The following is a 14,628-nucleotide window of genomic DNA, read 5'->3' on the forward strand; positions in this document are numbered from 1 at the left end:
GGGGCGCCGGCACGTGGGCCCTACTGGCAGTGGCACAAGGCGGGAGGGGGTGCGGCTGGCAGGCGGGCCCTACCGGTCGCGGCTCCAAAAAGGGGGGGGTGGCGAGACGCCGGCCGGGCCCGACATCAAGCCGGCCGGCCTGCCATGGCAAGGGCGGCGGAGCGCGCGCGTCGCCAGCGACGGCAACCGGCGGCGGAAGACGGCGGCGCGAAGGCGGCGGCCCGACCCGGCTCGGCGCTAGGAGGGAGAGGAAGGGGAAAAGAGGAGGAGGGGCGCCTCACCATGAGTTGGCCGGCGCGGGGGAAGACGACGGCGAACGGCGACGGCGACGACCGGGGAAATGACGGTGAACGGCGGACGGGCTCCGAGACACCCTAAGAGAGAAAAAGAGACAGGTTAGAGGGAGAGAGGGAGTCCATGGCGAGCGGGAACCGTGGCCGACGGCGGCAGCTATGGAAAGGCTCACCGGCGCACGGCGGACGGCGGCCTCCGATGGCGGAATTCGACGGAGGAGGGGTGGACGAGGTGGAGCTCGGCCACGCGAACCCGACGGCGGCGACGGCGTGGTGCGGCGGCGACCCTAGCGGCGGCTAGAGGCGGCTGGAGCAATGAAAAAAAGGCGGCGGCGGGTGGGAGCACGGTGCGGGAGCGATGGGGAGCTTGGGAGAGGCCGACGGAAAAAAGGAAAATGAGGAGGAGGATGTGGGGATGAATTATATAGGGGCGGAGAGGTCGGGAACGGCCGGGAGTGGCTCGATTTCGCCGGAGTTAGTGGGGGAAGTTGGAGGTGGGGAGAGAGAGAGAGGCGGGATTCGAATTTGAATCCCGACCATCTCGTGACGTGGGCGCGAGCGGGAGTGAGGGCGTGGACGCGGGGAAGGCGGGGCGTGTGGGGGTGGGGCGCGGGGAAGGCGGAGAAGGTGGGCGGCGCGCGCGTGGCGTGGCTGTCGCCGGCTCGGGGAGGCGGCCGGAGGTTGGGGAAGGGACTGACAGGTGGGCCCCACCTGTCAGCGCCCGAGGGAGATAGGGGGAGGCGGCCTGGACTTCGGGAGGAGAAGGGGAAGCGGACCGGCCCGATATGGGAAGGGGCGCGGGAGGAGGAGGAAATGGGCCGACAGCCCATTTGGGGAAAAGAAGGGGAAAAAAGGAAAAAGGAAAAGAATTTCCAGGGATTAAATATTGCTTGTGCTCAATTTTAATTGGTTAAAATTATTTCTAGAGCTCTGAAAATTCCACTAAAAATCTTGTTAGCGTATTTCGACATGTAGAACTCAAGAAAAATTCCACATGCCAAATCCGATTATTATTTGCATTAATTCATTAGGGTTTTCTCTTGCTTTTACACCGATATTTTCTCTGGTGGATTATAAATTCAATTTAGGCTTGGGAAAGAACTTCAGGGTGTGACAGGTAGCTTGTGAAGTTGTATTTGGATAAAGTGAAGACAATTAATGTGTGTATTTTTCTATTTCTTGGTATCTCCAAAAAAAATTATATATGGAATAGTACTACATGTAAAATCTCATTTACAACTAGAATTGTTACTATAAGAGAAACTCTTCTTTAAGAGAAGCTAATGTTTTTTTTTTTTCCATAAGGGACTTTCTAGAAGTACAGTTTGTTAAATGTATACAACTACAATGGTCGACGTTCCAGTTCGCATGCACACCCAGCAGCCCAGAATGAATTGAACCCGTGGTCGGCGGCGGCGCATCCCGCCGGCAAGCCAAAGGGGAAAGTTTCACCGGAGCAAACGCAAGACCGATTCGTCACGGGCTCGCGGCTAGGGCATCCTCTAGGGTTCATGATACCATTTCAAGCATCCTCATGGCATGGCGCGGCGCATCTAGGTGGCCAACGGCGAATTAGCGGCGGAACCAGGTGAACACGAGTGTGGGGAAATATGGCGAGCAACAAGACACAGCGGTAAGCTAGCTAGCTAGTAGCCTTTGGAAGGTGTATGAGCTAGGGAAAAAGGATTGGGAGACTACCGAGACGAAGGGCGCGTAGTGAAGAAATGCCAGCAGAGCGGAAGTAATCTTCCGACCTCGGCGCGAACCAATTAAGGTCGGGGTAAGGGAAGACGACCTCGCCCCAGTCGCCAGGAACGCACCGGCACCTCGGGCGAGCCACGCGGTGGACGAGAGCGGAGTGGTGGAAGCGATCGGCGAGCTCTAGGGATGGTGAAGGAGTGGAAGCTAGGAGGGAGAAAGAGAGCCCTGGGGCGGCTTTCATAGTTCATAGAGCTATCGGTCTGGAGGAGACCGAGCCAGCGGTGTGTGCCGAGCTTGTTGTAAAAGTTAGTCGATATAGTGGAACGACGACTAACCTTCCCGATCGTTTCAGTCGTTGATCGCCCAAGACATGCCAGATGACGACACAGGAACACACGATATTTGTTAACGAGGTTCAGCCGAAGCCTACATCCCCGGGGCTCTGATTATGGGCGCTCCTCCCCAACCAACATAGCACCTAGCCGCTACGAGTCCATGGCCACGCCGCCATCCTCTCCCTGCGTGTCTACGCTACATTGTAGTCGTCATGGTTACATCGTGGTGCCCCCCTCTCTATTTAAGAGAGTTGCCGGGTTACAGAGTCCAACTCTAACTCCACCCCTAACACCTATTACAACTCCAAGTCCAACTGTAACCAAATAGGACTAGTATATTCGACACCTATTCTAACAAACTCCACCTTGGAAAATATACGTCACCTAGAAGTAGTAGAATCACCATGCCGATCCACCTGTCCTCCAGACTTGGATTATTTCCTTTTGCAGCTTCACCACGAGCCGCCCGACGAGCGTACACCAGACTCACCGTCTTCAAGAGACTCCACTCTCCCTGTAATTTCTTCCTCTTGACTCCACCTGCAACAGCGCTCCGCCTTCTCATCTATCATCACGGTCGTCTTGCCAAGCGAAATTGGATTCCTTCCTAGTTGTCCCATCATAGACTCCCCAAAGACCATGTTCACCTCCACATTCCGTCTTTGATTTGATTCAATCTAATCCATGGCCAGATAACCAATGTCATCACTAAATAGACAAATCAAACTCACCAGGCATGAAGAACTGAACCCTTTCTTCCTTGTTGTCTTATGAACCAAGCTAACAAATCCAACATCCACGCTTCTTGCATCTGTAGACTGAATCCATGATATTTTGAGAAAATTCACCGTCGCCTCGAATCACTTGAAGAATTACCATGATAGCCTTCGCTCTTACTCCTTCAGTGACGCAGATTTCCATATATCCCATCATGCCGACCCGCATATTCTGGATATATCCTGTACTGCCAAACAGTATCGTTGACCCCATCAACGATATTTGACCCGATGTTGCCCGGGACTTCTCGCATAGCAAACCACCCGTTTGCCACTGCCGCACCGGTCCAACCAATCTGCTACACGGCCGGTCTACCTCCGTCCTGCTTCTGGTTCGGTCCGGCCAACACTCTAGCATACTCCTTGTTCCTGAGCCATACCTCGCCACCTTGCTGAGCAACCTCGTCACCGTGAGACTATCTCTACAGAGTTCCCAAGGAGCCTTCTCGCCAAGTCACTATTTTGCGCCGATTTCTGCCAATTTTGTGCCATATCGAATCTTCCCAAGCCAGCTTTTACCATTGCCCAAGAAAGTCCCAGTCAAACTGAATTCCAAACAACCGAGTCTGACTCTGATGGACTTATGCAATCCGATTGCACAACTTGACTCTAATGGCCACAGAAAAAGATACAACTCAGCCACCGTGTCCGCCTAGACCTCTGTTGCGTTTTCCTCACGTCCAACTTCCTCTCAGCAAATAGCTTGCCACACCACGCTCATACACAAATTATGCACCTGCTTGCATCTAGCCTCCCATGCATTAGGGCCTTTTTCTTTCCGCTTAGGATTTATTATAATCCAGCTTATTAGAAGTAAGCTGAAAGAAACAGGAAGATTATTTTTACAGCTTATTATAATCTAGATGATGGGTTATTGTAATCTAATAAGCTCACCAAAGGGAGCTTTTTCTGGATTATTAGATGGCAAAAGACCCACTGCCCCTGATTAATTCTAATTATTTACCTGAATTGCCACCGCGTACCGCTTCGTTTCTTTTTTTCGTTGACCGTGTGACCGCTTCGTATCCTGCGCGGGAGTCGCGAGATCCCCTTTCCCCTCCACTTTCTCTTCTTCCACCGAGAAGATCGGCAGGCGAGGGGGCTGTGCGACGGCATCGGCCTAGGCGAGCAGAGGGCGTCCGGTGCGCGGCAGCAGCGAACTCGGGGGCATGCTGCGTGCGGCGGCGAGGTCCATAGCCCATTCCGACGGAGATGGATCCTGCAGATGGTGAGGACTCCCTCTCGAAAGCATTTCGATACCGTGATGATGTGGTGAATAAGCGATCCCAATCAGGAGGCAACCATGGCGTCTCTGGCCTACATGGCTCCGGCAGCTTCTCTGATGGATTTTGGGGCGACGGCGTCGGCGAAGATGGACATATAGGCGATCTTCATGGCTCACCCGGCGTCCACGGCCACCATGTCTCGCCTGCCCCCCATGGCGCCGGCAGTTCTGGCGGATCACCCGTCTTCCATGGAGCCGGTGCCGGGCACCGCGACGCCACTGTGTTCCAAGCGGTGGCAGATGTGTCTCCCCCTGGCAGAGGCCGTGGACGGCGTGGCGGGCATGGTGGTGGACCTGGACGTGGTAAGAGATCGGCCACACAACCTTCCGCACGTGGTGGCCGAGGAAACAAGGTGCCATACAAGCCACCAAGGCCATCCAGCAGTGCAACTGTTGTCGGCGACGCCGAGGGAGCAGCTGGTGTAGACAATGACTTCACAGAAGAAACAATGGACAGTGCGCCTCATGGAATGGTACGTCTACTTCATTTCTCTACTTCAAAAATTAAGGTTTAATGCATTTATCTACTGCAAGGATTAGGTTGAATCTAATTGAATTTAACGTGTATGTGTACTACATATGAAAAATTAATGTGTATGTGTCTATGCTAATTGGTCATGTATTTACCATTTCTAATATAGAAATACTTGTGAATATATAAACACTAGTGGTGTAAAACAACATGTAAATCTGAACCTTGATGTGTTTGATTTATCAAATAGAAGGAGGAGCTTGATAAAGCAGATTGGTCTAGCACACACAATAGGATATTTTGTGAACTATGCGTACAACAAATTGAAGACGGCAATAGGCCTATCGGGATAATGACTACTAGATGGTACCAGATCATAGCCAAAAAGTACTTCCAAAAGACAGGGCTAAGACACAATAAGACACAACTGAAGAACCGGTGGGATGTGCTGAAATCCATGTACAGCTTTTGGCTTGGTCTCCTTAACGACACAGGGCTTGGATGGGATCATGCAAAAGGAACAGTTGCTGCACCTGTTGAGTACTGGAAAAAAGTCACCAAGGTAATAATTCATGTCTCATGTACATGATTTTCATGAAAATGTTTTAAGTGCTTGCAATAATTGAAGATTTGATGTTTTATTTTTAGGGACATTCTGAATGGAAGAAGCTACAACATGGACCACCAGAATGTTTAGAATTGCTGGATGAAATGTTTGGTACTATTGCTGTTGATGGTTCTTCTGCTTGTGCACCTGGAGAAAATGCTGGAGGGGATGATGCAAGTGGTGATGTACAGGACCTTGGCGACACACCAGTAGATTGCTCATTGGGTAAAAAACCAGTGAAGCGAGGGTCTTCCAGCACCGCCACTAGTCCATACAAGAAGGTTAAGAACCCCATGGTTAGGATAATGAGGAATATTCAAACCACTATGGATACCAATTGTGATATTGCCAACAAGGTGATGCAAGGTGAATTTAGGTTCAATTCCATTAAGGAGGTGATGGATTTGGTGGTGGATTGCGGGGCAGCAGAAGGAAGTGCGGAGCATTTCATGGCTACAAGATTATTTGTGAAAGCTGAACATCGTGATATGTTCAAGACTCTTACCACCAAGGTGGGAAGGCTCTCTTGGTTGCAGAGATGGTGCGAGAAGGAAGGGCAGCAGTAGAAAATTGCTAATTATTTATATGCATGAACTAGTTATCTCTGTTTTTACTTTGTCAGACAATATGTATTAGCAAGATTGCTACTTATTTATTCGCATGAACTTATGTACTGCCTGGCCATGTAATATGGCGCCTTAATTTTGATTGGATGAACTACTGTTTAGTGATCCATCAACATGGTCTTTCTGTGACTATTGAGGTGATATCATTTGTTGCATTGTTTGTAGATGGGCATGTATGGAAGTGATGATGACGATGAGGAGGAGGATGAAACTATTATTGTTGCTAGCAGACAACTAGATATGATGAGAAAATTTGGACCGGTGTTGACATCATTTGGTATGTTCTACGCTGAAAATTATTTGAACAAGTCCAAGTATAGAAAAGCTAATTTAGCGGGTCATGCTTGGGTTATGAGAAACCTTGAAGTTCCACAAGATTGTTATGACATGTTTAGAATGAGTAGGCCACTCTTTGAGAGGTTACATAATTTGTTGGTCTCATCTTATGGTCTGAAGTCAACTAGTAAGATGGATTCAGTTGAAGCTTTAGAAATGTTTTTGTGGACCATTGGGGCTCCACAATCATTTGTTCAAGTTAAGAACCGATTTGAGAGGTCAAAAGGAAAAATTAGTAGAAAATTCAATGAAGTGTTGCAGAGTATCTATCTCCTTTCAAAAGATCTTGTCAAACCTAGAGACCCAAACTTCACAACTATTCACCCAAGACTACTTGATGATCGGTTTGAGCCCCATTTCAACAATTGCATAGGTGCAATAGATGGGACACATATACCAGTAGTTGTGCCCGCATCAAAGGTGGTTCAACATGTGGGTAGAAATAAATATCCGACGCAAAATGGCTTGGCCATTTGTGACTTTGACATGAGGTTTGCATTAATTGTTGCGGGGTGGCCTGGATCGGCACATGATATGAGGGTGTTCAATGATGCTTTGCGCAAATATGCCGCTATCTTCCCTCATCCACCACCTGGTAACTTCTCTTATCCGTTTAATAGTCTCGTCGAACTAGCATCAATTATAAAATAATGTCTCATGGTTTATGTTTATGCTAACAGGGAAATTTTACCTTGTTGACTCGGGCTATCCAAATCGACTAGGATATCTATCTCCATATAAAGGGACCAAATACCATTTACCGGAATTTCGAGAGGGTCCACGTCCTAGTGGCAAGAAGGAGGTGTTCAACCACTTACATTCATCGCTTCGTAATGTGATTGAGCGCTCTTTTGGTGTTTTAAAAATGAAATGGAGAATTCTATTGGACTTACCAAGTTATCCAATGCTCAAGCAAACAAAAATAATACATGCTTGCATGGCGCTGCATAATTTTATTCGAGATAGCAAATTGAGTGATGAAGAGTTTGATCTGTGTGATAATGATGAAAACTACATGCCGATGCCTTCATCTCAAGGGAATGCCAGTCACATGGGAGACGAAGATGGGGACGCAAATGCCTTCCGTGATAGTATTGCTGATGCTTTATTTGCTAGGAGATAATAATTTGGTTTTAAGTCTAATATATATGTGGAAGAAATATTCATGAATGTATAATTATAAATATTTGTCAAATTTTTATTTATCTACATCAAATTTATATCTATTGTATAAAGTCACCGAATGATGACAAAGGCATCCAAAAAAATAGTTGAGGGCATTCTAGACTTTAGCCATGCAAACTCAATAATCCAGGTTTCCAATAATCTAGAGAAAGAAACAGCTCACAGCTTATTTTCCTCTAGCTTATAATAATCCAGCTTATAATAATCTGACTCAATAAGTTGGATTATAATAATCCTAAGCTGAAAAAAACAGGGCCTTAATCTCAGCACTGTAACATGCAGCTTGTGCATATGCCTGACGACCACCATGCACTAGCCATCCTATATTTTAATGCATGCAGCCATGATGATTGTATACAAATCGTGCCGCATGAAAGTGTCTTCTCCGATCCATGCGATTTGCTCGACTCCGTTCAAGTTGTACGCAAAGAACAGCATCCGTACTGTTCGTCTGTACCTCCGCACGCACCGCAGTCGCAGCCCTCGTGTTCACCGTCTACGACCCCGTCATCATCGGCCATGCACGTCCGCCGCGCCGCGCCACGCTCGCCGGCTTCGCCCTTCCATCACTAGCCTCCCTGCCGCCGCGGATCCGCGATCGCCGCGTGCGTCGGGCGCGCCGTCCATGGCGCTACCCCTCCGATCTCTCCGAACGCCTTCGGCCACGCCCGGCCTCGTCTTCCAGTCACGCTCCGCCATCGTCGGTCTGATCGCGAGTGAGGTCGTCGCCTCCGCAACGTCCTCGTTGTCGCCATCGATCTCATCGCCATGACTGACGATCTCCTGTCGATGCACGATCCTCACCTCGTGTTTCCTCCTCCACATGTCTTCTCGATCCAATACTGAAACCTTCTGCTCGATGGGTTGTGTAGGCCCAGGACCTAAAGTTGTGGCTCCGGTTGGGCCTGTGGTGACCGGAGCCACAACTTTAGGTCCTGGGCCTACACAACCCAAAAGACTAGTCTGATGGGTGAGGACCGCCCCCACCTTTTAAGTCGTGCTCCCCCACCATCAATTACCGATGTGGGACTAAACCCAACAATCTCCCCCGTCACACATCGGGCCCAATAATCTCCCCCGTCACATCAACCCATGTGACCCCGAAGACTTCTTACCTGGCCTCTCCACCATGTGACCCATGGAAATTATTCCGGGTTTCAAACCTTGGGCTCTGATACCACATGTTATAAAATTTAGTCGATATAGCGGAACGACGACTAACCTTCCCGATCGCTTCAGTCGTTGATCACCCAAGACATGCCAGATGACGACACAGGAACACACGATATTTGTTAACGAGGTTCAGCCGAAGCCTACATCCCCGGGGCTCTGATTATGGACGCTCCTCCCCAACCAACATAGCACCTAGCCGCTACGAGTCCATGGCCACGCCGCCATCCTCTCACTGCGTGTCTACGCTACATTGTAGTCGTCATGGTTACATCGTGGTGCCCCCCTCTCTATTTAAGATAGTTGCCGGGTTACAGAGTCCGACTCTAACTCCACCCCTAACACCTATTACAACTCCAAGTCCAACTATAACCAAATAGGACTAGTATATTCGACACCTATTCTAACAGAGCTGGCGTGGTCAAGGTGGGGCGAGCGCGTCAGAGCGGCGACGTCATCGGCGTGCCTGCCTCCGCGTCTCCCCGAGCTAGAGGACAAGGTAGAGGCAAGGAGGAAAAAGGAAAAGCGCGAGGCGAAAAAGCGAGGCCTCCCTCTGCTTGACTGCTTCTGGTGGCGCGACTGGCAAGGCGGACTGACCGGCGTCGACGCCTTGGACACTAGCGGCGGGGCCATGGTGAGACGCCGGCTGTGACGGTAAAGGCAGGCATGGTAGCTTGGCGCCTGGCGGCGAGCGGAGGCAAGGCGGCGGCCAGAGCGGTGACTCGCACGCGAGGGCGGGAAACGGCGAGGTTGCATGGCTGGCCGCGCTGGCGAGCGAGCGAGGTTGCCTACTCTCCTGCATGTGCGCGGCAGCACGTGATGAGCAGCCGTGGCGAGTCGGGCTCGGGCAGACCGGAGCTTCGGCACGCGAGCGTAAGGGAGAGGGATCTGCTGGGCTGTCCTGCTTAGATAAAGAAGGGAGAAAGCGGCCTGATTGGAGAAATAGGCATGAGAGGGATTTATTTGGATGAAGTTTGAGGGTGATTTGATTTGGATTTGAAATTGGACGTTACGGAGATTTGATTCAAGTTTGATATTTGAATGTAGGGACTACTCAAGGAAGGGAAACACGGTGGGACTCAAATATTTTGGAGTTGTAAGATTACTTGAAACGAGGATTGGATTTGAATAGTTGAAAGGATTTACTGATAGACTTAAGGAGGGAGGTTCAAACAAGCAAATTTAAACTCCGAGTCTATTTCGAAACGGTAATTTTGAGGAGTCAATTTTGGTTTTGAAGGAAAGGAGATAAATAGAGCACTCAGAATACGAGATTTTCACGGATAGGTATTTCATCAGTTTTGAACGCCACGTAAAAAACGGGGCATTACACTAGCTATAATCTCAAAAGAATTGTAATTTAGTAACGTTTGGTTTGGCTTTAAATCCACTATTCACAGGATGAGAATCCAGAGCTGAAGCTTTGTCGTAAAGGACAGTAATCGTGCCCTCTGGTAGGCAGTGCACCTATTTGCTCGAAAACTTCCGTAAGTTTTTTTTTTTCCTTCAAAACTATTAGATTTTTAACCATTGGATTACCTCGAGATTTGCGCATGAAAGAATTTTTTTTCTAGAAATAATTTTTTACACATATCACGCGTAAGAACATGATGCTAACTAATCAAACCATACTTGAATACAAGTTTTATATAAGTTACTATATCGTAGTTACCATGTAATTACAGTACAGTTACAATGTAATTGTGTCTCAATTATATACTACTATTGTTATATGTGAAAGTTTTTCATTAAAAGAATTGAGACATTTTTTTAGATACTCCCGTACCAAAGTTACTACCACTATATAAGGAAACATGCAATTTATCAAAATTGTAGTAAAAACTTTATATTAGACTGAAATCGTCTTATATCCGTGTGCATGGGCCATAACTTTACTCAGTTTAAACTAGTTTAGCGGCCGTCCATGAAATGGGCCTGGATTTAGCCTATATAAAATAGGCCGTACATGGGCCGATAATTGGATCTGAACGATACTCTGAATATTAAATTCTCGCGGAGATGCGTCCCGCCCGCCCGTGACGCGTACAGCCGTACACCCATTCCTCCACGCTGTTTGCTCCCCGCGCGCCACGAAGTAGAGTACTCCATCTCCCAACGATTAATGCCAAGTCAACAAGCAACAATTCTTTTTGTCGAACACCAGCAAGCAACAAATCATCCAGTCAGCCCGAACACAGATAATGCAGCCGTCGCAACGATCCCGCCGGCCACCGAGGTTGAGCCGCCGCAATGCCATCCGGCAGTCGGCGTACGTGGCCCGGCCGGCGTCACAGCTCTCGCCGCCGTCGGAGTCGGACCAACCCGCCTTCTGGTATTCGACGGAGGAATCCGTTCTGGAGGAAAGGGTTGTGGAAGATGAGGTCGGAGATCATGCAGAGGCAGGTGGAGCCGAGGCGGCCGCATTGGTGGTGGAGGAGGCGTCGACTTCGAGCTCGTCTGCGGTCTCTGTCCACGCGGCTATGGTGATCAGGAGGAGCATCTTGAATTGGAGTAAGCTGGATCTTATCGGGGCCGGATCGTCCGGCAGGGTGTACAAAGCGGTGGCTGAGTAAGTCCGCTTGCGATTTACCGTTTGCCTTGCTCATGAACTGTTCGATGCAATGCTTCATTGTACTTCGTGTCTGGTTGTGTGTTCTATTCTTTCAGCAGACCGGCAATTTCGGATGAGTTATCTCTGTATTTCTCAATGCTTCTTCGTATTATTGCCTTGTCAGGGATGGGTTTGTATTTGCTGTCAAAGAGGCTTCGTTGATTGGTCCCGAAAGCTATACGAAGCAAACCGCATGTCAGCTAAAGCAGGTAGTTTTATCTCTTATCAATTAATTAGGTGAAAAATTATCTTGTAAGTGTTTAATTAAGCAAATTGCAATTTTTGTCAGGGGTAAAATTTCAGAGTATTGATGTTCTCCAATTCTAAATGATTCCAAGTATAAGCTAATTCAGTATTAGTAACAACATTTCAGGAAATCTTGCTTCTTAGTCGGTTGGAGCACAAGAACATAGTGCAGTATTTTGGTGCCAAAATGGTATGCCAGTTCTCATATGCTAGTTGAACAAGTGTCTTCATTATGTTGCTGATCGCCTCTGCAAACTGTTGCCTCCCAAACACCTTCATTTTAGGTTATTTTTCTTCGGTTTGAGCTTACTATCCCTGTTTGGATTTGCTTGCAGGGAGAAACCGTGCTATGTATTTTCCTTGAATTTGTGAGTGAAGGTTCTTTGGTATCTGTATATGAGAAGCAACAGCTGGAGGAATCAACTATATCATCTTTATACAAGACAGATCCTCAATGGATTGGCTTATCTGCATCATCATAATGTAATGCATAGGTGATAACACATTATCTCCACAAAAAAATTCTTGCTGCTGGCCCGGTCATTTGAAAATGTACTTGTTATAGTAGTGATCAAGTTAAGTACAGATGTACAACTCTCGATCAAATGACTAAATGAGTGAAGTACTTCTTTGTCATATTATGGTAAATCTGCACTGTCCTTCCCTTTTCAATGCAGAGATATTAAGTGTGCAAATATTTTGGTTGATAAAAATGGAGCAGTGAAGGTTGGAGATTTTGGACTGGCAAAGGAGGTTACTTCATTTTTGGTTTCAGTGTCCTTTTTTCCCCTGGTTTGACTGACAGATTATGAAATGATTTTGTTTGATATTGACGATGTGAATTCTCAACCCTTTTAATTGATGTAATGCCAGATAAAAGTCTGGAAGCAGAAAAGATCTTGTACCGGAAGTGTATATTGGATGGCTCCAGAGGTAATTGTTTGACTTAGTATTTATACATAGAGTTTTGCTCCCATCCAGCAGGTACCATCGGGACTGTCCGGTACCAAATCTCAGCCATTTAATCAGCGAAATCGGACGGTGGAAAATAAGTGGTACCTCCAGGTACAAATTTGCCCATGAGGAGGTGCTAAAAAATTTCGAGTGGTGGAAGGGTAAATTTGTTTTTTCGCGTAGGAGTGTCCAGGGAGGCAGTGGCGAGTTGCTTCGTGCTTCGTCGGCGGCGGCGAGTTGCTTCGTCGGTGACGACTTGCTTCGTGGGAGGAGGCGGCGTGGCGGCGGCTGATCCGTTTGAGGCTGCGGCGTCTGATCCGTTTGAGGCGGAGGTGGCGGCGACGGCGGTGGCGGCAGGTGGTTCGTTGCGGCGAGGTTGTGTTGGGCGCAGTGGTGGCGGGCGCGGCAGTGGCCTGGTGCTGCTGGTGGCGGGCGCGGCGGTGGCCTGGTGGTGGCCACGGTCACGAGGTAGCGGCGGCGGCTGGTGTGTGGGCAGCCTTGGCTGCGAGGTGGCGACGGGCGCGATGGTGCCGGCCGTGGTGATGAGGTGGTCGTCGGAGCCGGTGTTGTGGCGGCTGCAGCGACGAGATGGTCATGGAGTCGTCTTAGCAGGCGATGTGGCAGTGTATACATCGATTTCTTTTCATCCGATCTAAATCATTAGGTTCGGTTGGTTGCAGCAGTAGATACTTTCATTTTCTGGGCTGCATATACTCTTCTTCTTCATTGCTTATAGGATTTGTATTGTACGATTTATTGGATGTTTTGATGAGCTCAACCATTACTTGTTCTTTGTGAATGTTCAAATGGCCAATACCCTCCCATATCATTTACTGATTACTGCAATTCGAGTAAGGGCGTGAATGAAGCCGCTGGTGAAGGAGCTCGCTGGTTCCGCCGCCGCGGATGGCAGATGCGGGGCGAGCAAGCGAGCGCACAGGCGGGGGCATGGATGCGGGGTGAGCATGCGCGCGGCTCAGGTGGGCTTCGCACGGGTGGGGCTGCGCTCGGAGGGAGGAAAAAAAAGGAGATTAGATGAGAAAGCAGCGCCACACGGAGGGAGGAAACAGAGAAAGAGCGAAAAAGAGAAAGCGAGGGTGCGACTCCTTTCTCTGTTTCCCGATCGTACCCTTCTAACATGGACGGATGGATTTATCTCTGTACCTGCCGGTACCAGTACCTGCCGGTACAAGTTGCTGGATGGGAGCAACCCTCTTAGACATATTAGTATGAAGTATCTAGATAAACGTTACTCTGAAGAATTTATTGCACTTTTACTTTACGATAGTCGTCCAACTTTCCGGACCAGCAGAATCTATATTGGTTATCTGAATATCTGATGATGATCAGGTTGTTCGTGGCAATCCGTATGGGTATTCTGCTGATATTTGGAGCCTTGGATGCACTGTCTTGGAGATGCTTACCCAAAGAATTCCTTATCCTGATGATAACTGGGTCAGTAAATCCTACAGTACTCATTTAGACTTCTTACAGTCTCTTCAAATTCGATACTGATTCAGTTCTATCAGGTATCAGTCTTCTACCAAATTGGCCGTGGTCAACTTCCTCCAGTTCCAGGCTCCATATCACCGGTGTCACGCGATTTCATCCACAAATGCTTGCAGGTGAATCCTGATGATCGGCCTTCTGCAGATGAACTGCTGAATCATCCCTTCGTGGCTGTTCCAGAACCAGACTAGTATGCTGCATGTTTGCTTAACATTGCTAGGCGAAGAACATTCAGTAGCTCCTTGTTTCCTTCCTGTAAGTTCAGGGTCAGAAAGTCAGAATGCTTGTGGTTGGAAATTCATAGTCCTATGGCTAATTTCACGAGTACTTGTTTGTACGACATCTGTTCCTTATAAAAATATCCCACTATCCAACTTTGCGACTTTGACCATTAGTTGGGAGAGCAATCAACCAATCATGTATTTTATGGTTGAGACTTACGACGACTTGCTACTCCGCGTCTGCATGTCTGAGTCTGAAGTCTGAACCGACGGCGCTGACGTTCCCGGTGACGAAACCAAA

The 14,628-nt window shown here is 48.5% G+C and overlaps 1 protein-coding gene and 1 pseudogene across 3 annotated transcripts; both read left to right on the forward strand.

Annotated features, from left to right (window-relative positions):
• Positions 1-4,103: 4,103 nt before the first annotated feature.
• LOC4330857 (L10-interacting MYB domain-containing protein-like) lies at positions 4,104-7,655 on the forward strand. 3 transcript variants are annotated; one of them, XM_066307880.1, is made up of 4 exons: positions 4,104-4,333; positions 4,400-4,863; positions 5,113-5,424; positions 5,511-6,204. In XM_066307880.1, exons 1-4 carry the CDS (start codon positions 4,318-4,320, stop codon positions 6,033-6,035), a joined length of 1,317 nt encoding a protein of 438 aa, XP_066163977.1. In that variant the 5' UTR covers positions 4,104-4,317; the 3' UTR covers positions 6,036-6,204. The 3 variants fall into 3 exon arrangements, with proteins under 3 accessions (XP_066163977.1, XP_025878893.1, XP_066163976.1); XM_026023108.2 differs by having other exon boundaries at positions 4,106-4,863; XM_066307879.1 differs by lacking the exons at positions 5,113-5,424; positions 5,511-6,204 and adding exons at positions 6,261-7,026; positions 7,112-7,655 and having other exon boundaries at positions 4,116-4,863.
• Positions 7,656-10,850: 3,195 nt separating this feature from the next.
• LOC4330858 (mitogen-activated protein kinase kinase kinase 1-like) lies at positions 10,851-14,475 on the forward strand (annotated as a pseudogene).
• Positions 14,476-14,628: the final 153 nt, after the last annotated feature.

This window comes from Oryza sativa, chromosome 2 (genome assembly GCF_034140825.1).
Source record: "Oryza sativa Japonica Group chromosome 2, ASM3414082v1".
Lineage (NCBI taxonomy): Eukaryota > Viridiplantae > Streptophyta > Magnoliopsida > Poales > Poaceae > Oryza > Oryza sativa.

What these genes read in the sequence shown, in the direction of transcription:
- LOC4330857 (XM_066307879.1), top strand. Translation starts at nt 4,318, where the DNA reads ATGGATCCTGCAGATGGTGAGGACTCCCTCTCGAAAGCATTTCGATAC. An exon ending in ACAGTGCGCCTCATGGAATG is followed by an intron (nt 4,864 to 6,260) that starts GTACGTCTACTT and finishes CATTGTTTGTAG; the next exon opens with ATGGGCATGTATGGAAGTGA. An exon ending in CTTCCCTCATCCACCACCTG is followed by an intron (nt 7,027 to 7,111) that starts GTAACTTCTCTT and finishes TTATGCTAACAG; the next exon opens with GGAAATTTTACCTTGTTGAC.